The sequence below is a fragment of the Zophobas morio genome, unplaced genomic scaffold (genome assembly GCF_036711695.1).
Source record: "Zophobas morio isolate AGI-343-1 ecotype UQ-CSIRO unplaced genomic scaffold, CSIRO_AGI_Zmor_V1 ptg000891l, whole genome shotgun sequence".
Classification (NCBI taxonomy): Eukaryota; Metazoa; Arthropoda; class Insecta; order Coleoptera; family Tenebrionidae; genus Zophobas; species Zophobas morio.
In genome coordinates this window covers 3990-9287 of record NW_026972993.1, presented here as the reverse complement: position 1 = coordinate 9287, position 5298 = coordinate 3990, and the positions used below count along the sequence as shown (strand labels likewise).

At 23.8% G+C, this 5298-nt stretch overlaps 1 protein-coding gene across 1 annotated transcript; it reads right to left on the bottom strand.

The window, feature by feature from the left end:
* Positions 1 to 861: 861 nt before the first annotated feature.
* LOC135122112 (probable mitochondrial glutathione transporter SLC25A40) lies at positions 862 to 3850 on the bottom strand. Its single transcript, XM_064046337.1, has 9 exons — positions 3769 to 3850; positions 3521 to 3681; positions 3370 to 3437; positions 3117 to 3235; positions 2369 to 2455; positions 2188 to 2247; positions 2034 to 2117; positions 1801 to 1946; positions 862 to 1011 (listed from the first exon to the last, which is right to left on the bottom strand). Exons 1-9 carry the CDS (start codon positions 3848 to 3850, stop codon positions 862 to 864), a joined length of 957 nt encoding a protein of 318 aa, XP_063902407.1.
* Between the last annotated feature and the right edge of the window lie 1448 nt (positions 3851 to 5298).

Genomic DNA, 5298 nt, shown 5'->3' with positions numbered 1-5298 from the left:
TAATGAAGCGGATAATAAAGTTTTAAAATATGCATATTTAGTATAATACATAAGTAGGTTACATTAATGAAGTTAAACCACTATTAAGTCATGTTGCAAAAAACGTAGAAATAAAGATAGTAAGAGTAAAGTTAAGAAGAAAATCGTTTACAAGGAAAGAAGCTAAGATTTTAGAACTTTTGAGAACAACCAAACTTATTACACGTAAATATAGCGCTTTATTATGAAAAATAGAGCAAAATTTGTTTTCTTTTAAGAGAAAGATGTTCTACTTATTTTCCTGCAAAAATAAATGACGACAACTAAATATTGTTAATTTATGAACGTAGACATTTTAAAGACGTCAACGAATTTCATAAAAATAAACCTACGAATTATAAAATTTAACGGATCTGCAGTGAAGTGAGAAAATATACTACTGCCATAACAGTGTAAGCTATTTAAACTTTTTAGAGATGTTTAAAAGTGACTTTGATAAAAGATAAGACTTAGATGGAAATGGTTAATGACTTTGTTAACGTGGGCATTGCTCCCTTTTTTTTTATTTTTAAGGATTCGAAAATGCGGAAGTTAATTTTCTTAACTCTTGTCAAGGAGAATAGTAGTTACAGAGATTACAACTGAGAAAATTGATACTGAATCCTTTTATTTCTTTTTTATTAGTTTTCATTATATCTCCGGAAATACAGTTTCAGACAAAAAGTGCACCCATTTTTATAATTTTCATATAAAAAAATTCAACCAAATTAAATTTTACATATAAAATCTTTTATTTTATTTATATTAGTTTTCATTATTTCTCCGGAAATATAAATATCAACCATAAAAAATTTAAGTATACAATTTTTAATTTCATTATTACTAAATTTGATTATTTCTCCGGAAATACAATTTCCCTGTTTCATAACTTGAAATCATTATAGCACAAGCAGGCGCAACTTTAGCAAGGCGAGGCACGATGCCAACGAACAAACCACTGAAGCCTTCCCGTAACGCAATTTCTTTTAGCAGCTTAATAGTAATATTCAGTAGTAATTAAGGGTAATTGATGATAATTAAAATAATAATAAAAATAAATAAAAGAGAAAAAATATAATAATAATAATTGGTAATAATAATTAAGTATTAATAATCATTGTAATAACATGAGATAATATAATAATATCTAATGATTGTAATGATACATAATAATACTTTCAATTATTTATTATAATAATATCTAATAATGATAATTAATTTAATAATAGTGGGAATAATATATAATAAAATAATAACAATATCTAAAAGTAAAATAATATATAATAATATTATATTTAGTAATAATTATTAATGATTAATAATTATAGTAATAATATAAAATAATATTATAATTGCTAATTAGTAATAATAATATCTAATAATTATTATAATTATTAATTGTAATGATATATAATATGGTAGCAATAAAAAGTATAAATAATAATAATTAATGATATTAAAAATATGATAATAATAATTATTAACACAATAATTATAATAATAATTCTAATTATAATTATAATATATTAATAACTGTAATATATAATTATTATAAGTAAATAATTAATAATGAAATTTTATAGTAAGTATTAATAAATAAAAATAATATAAAATATATAATGATTACAAGTAATAGTAATACTAATAATACTAATAAAAAAAATATTTTGTTTAATAATAATAGTTAACGGAGATAATAATAATTAATAATTATTCTGAATTATGAAATTAATAATAATATATAATAAGAACAGCAATAATAATTATAAATAAAAATATAACCCGTCTCATTGGTTGAGGTTTCGAACCATGGGTCCAATCAATTTGTTTATAAGTTTTTACAACGTCGAATGGCAAAGTTAGCGTGGCAGCAATAGCACCACTAACAGCGCCCGCAAAAAAGGAAGAAATAAATTTCTGCTTCATTGATTCGCATGAGTAATAATTATTTTTAATATTATTTTTATTATTATCGATTGCATTGTTATTATAATTGCTGAATCGCGAGTGATGATTAAAAAAAGTGTTCATTATTTTTTCATAACAAGCCCAATAAATAGCTGAAAAGGGAACGTCTCGCAAGAGAGTCGGACCCAATCCTAACAATTTATTAATCAGTAATAATTTAAAGTTCATAAATTATATAAAGCACAACTATTAAATCCACACCTTTGTATAAAGAAAGTAATCCCTGTTCCTTTACCATTAAACTTATTTGCTTTGCAAGAGCTTGCATTAAAAGAAAAATTTAATTAATGAATAAAAAAATTATAATAGTATATAATAATTAATTAACTAAAAATTAAAATTAGTATAAAAAATAAATATAAATACGTAAAAGTTGTTATACATTTATAAATTGGAGGCTTAAATTCGTGCATTGACTGCGCTTTGGTTCTTATCATTTCCAAAGGAGAAATCAAAGAAGAAGCTCCAACTAAAAAAAAATGTTTATTAAATTATGAATTATAAATAAAACTATGAACTTTTAAAAAAATTAAAAACATTTTTTAAAAAAAAATAGCACAAATTATTTAGTAGAAACCAAACTATTCATAAAACTAATTATTAAAAAACGGATCTTAATATAATTTTTTTATAAAAAGTAGTACAACTTTTTTTTAAAAAAACACAGTAATATGCAAACTAAGTTAAAAATAGAATCTTTGCTTATTTTTCAATAAAAATTAGTACAGCTTCCTATTGCATTCTATATTATACATAAAACTAGTTTACTTATTGTACTGCAAAAAAAGTACATTTTTCTTAATAGATACTAAATTATATGAAAAACTTGTTAAGGAATCATTTCACATTCATTTTAAAAAATTTAGTATAATTTTCTTTATAAATTCCTAAGATTCGAAAAACTAAATAACTCTATTTTTAAAAAAATTCTGTAATGTACATAAGACTAAAGGGAAGCTAAATATTTTTTTAATAAAATTTAGTTTTTTTTTTTTATCTAATTATTACTAAGAATATTTTTAATATAAATTTTAAAAAATTATATGCAAGGTGTTTAATGAAAAAATATATTAGCAAACTTTACTATAAATTTAAACAAAATTATTTAATTAAAATATTAAAATAACTACCACGCGCCAGTACACCAGCCAGAAACGCACCGTTAACGGCACCCAATTTGCTTGAATAAGTATCTTTCAGAACATCGTATAAAGAAAAATAAACTACTGTCGCAGGGATAGCCATTAATCTTGAAGTATATAAAGAAATAAATATTTTAATAATAATAAAAAACATATAAAAAAAATAAAATTTTAGTAAGAATATTAATATCCATATATAAATAAAAAATGAATAAATAATAAATTGAAAGATTTATATAACAATGTCGGTGGGAGGCCTCTCCATAAAGAATATACACCTTCGGTTGATGAAATCTTATAAAAAGCATCCTAAAAATTGTTTTTAAAAAGAATTTATTTATATAAACTATCATAAAGAATGTATATATACAAGTAAAAAAGTTTATTAATACAAAAGTTCCTGTAAATTTAACAGAAGAATGGTGGCAGGGATGACTCAACGGCTCGAGTAATCCATTACAAAATATATAAGAGCAGCGTTCGGGTATAAGTCGGCCGCCGCCTGCTGACTGCTGGGCTTGCAATCTCGTCTTTACCACATCAAAAGGCGTCACTTGTTATTATATTTTTTTATATGTGGGTAAATATTTTTAAAATAAAAAAAAATAAAAAAAAAAAATAATGAACAGAGAAGCTGTACTAAGTACGGCCGTAACCAAAGCCCCAGTGCAAGATGCTAAGACCTGCTGATAAAGTGTTATGGGATCCCCATTATGTTGCATTTCCTTTCCTTATAAAAATCCTCAATATTTATTTTATACTTTTATAAACTTTCCTGTTAAAATAATTACTAAAAAGTAATAAAAACTGATCGGCAAGGTAAACGTTTCTCGTGAATCCCACCACGTGTGAATATTAGATTTCGACATTAGTTTTTTGTTTTGTATTTTTATTAAAGCGTTTACTGACTTTGTTTCTTTTTTTTTTTGAATAGTTTATTTTATAGTTTAAGTGATCATTTAACAAGACTTTTTTTTTACTACAATAATCTACTTAGTTTATGTTAATATTATTTTTTTACTTTAAATTCTGAACTTTTTATGCTCGTTAGTTATTATCAAAGGCGCATAACTTATGTTAAGTTAGTAGGGAAAACTTTTTACGTGGGAGAGTATTAAAAAAATTTTTAAGAATACTTATAACACCCAACATTTGCTCAATAAAGAGATTGTTATAAACTTATTTTCATTTTGGAGAAAAGAAAGGAAACCCAATAATAAATGGGAGAGTCTTTCAGGTATCAACTTCTGACTTTCCGCTAATTTTTAGGATTAAGTTATTCGGAGAAGTGGAGGAACTATTATTACTATACAATCACTACGAGTTTTACTGCGGTACATGGTTTACACTTTGCTGAAGCATCTGTTAGAAGACTAAATAGAAGTTAACAAACTGCTCATGTACATGAACTTTGGTGCAGAGTTTTATACAGTCTTGCAAATTCTGTACTTTATTAGCAGGTCGTTCACTTAGCTTTTATATCTTGTTGAGGAAACAAATATAAAAATCTTCACTGATATTAGCTAGAAAAAAATTTTCTTAAAGCCAATAGCATGGAAAACTTAAGTATAACTAATAAATATTATAATATTATTATGGATTTTGTAAAATAAATAATATTGTTACTTGTTTATAATTATATTATTCAGATTAAAAGTAAGAAGGCACTAAATATAAAGTAGAGTCTTATTTAAAATTAAAATTGCTTAAAGCGCATCATCAAATTTAATTATTGTGTTTCCTTGATTGAAATAAACTCCTTCATTCTTGTAGTTTATTAGCTCTTCCAAAACTTCCTGAAAACGGTTTCCGTCGCAAAACTTTATTAAATTCAATACAACTTCATATTTTTTTTTTAAAGCGCTTGCTTCTAAAATATAAAAAAAAACTGCCTGTTAAGTAATTACTAAGAAATATTATTTAGCTAAACTTGCTTCAGTGGAGCGATCAAGAATATAATTTATAAAGTCCTGGTTTTTCAGCAGCTCCTTAACGTTAAAGGAAAAGTGAGTAATAATAAAAGGTATAATAGTAGTTTTGATTAATATAAGTATAATATGTACAATTTAAAAATAAGAATAATACTAATGCAAATTAAATTGGTAAGAATAATAAAGATAATGACAATAATAATAACTTTTGCGGAGAATTCATAATAAGAAAAAACATC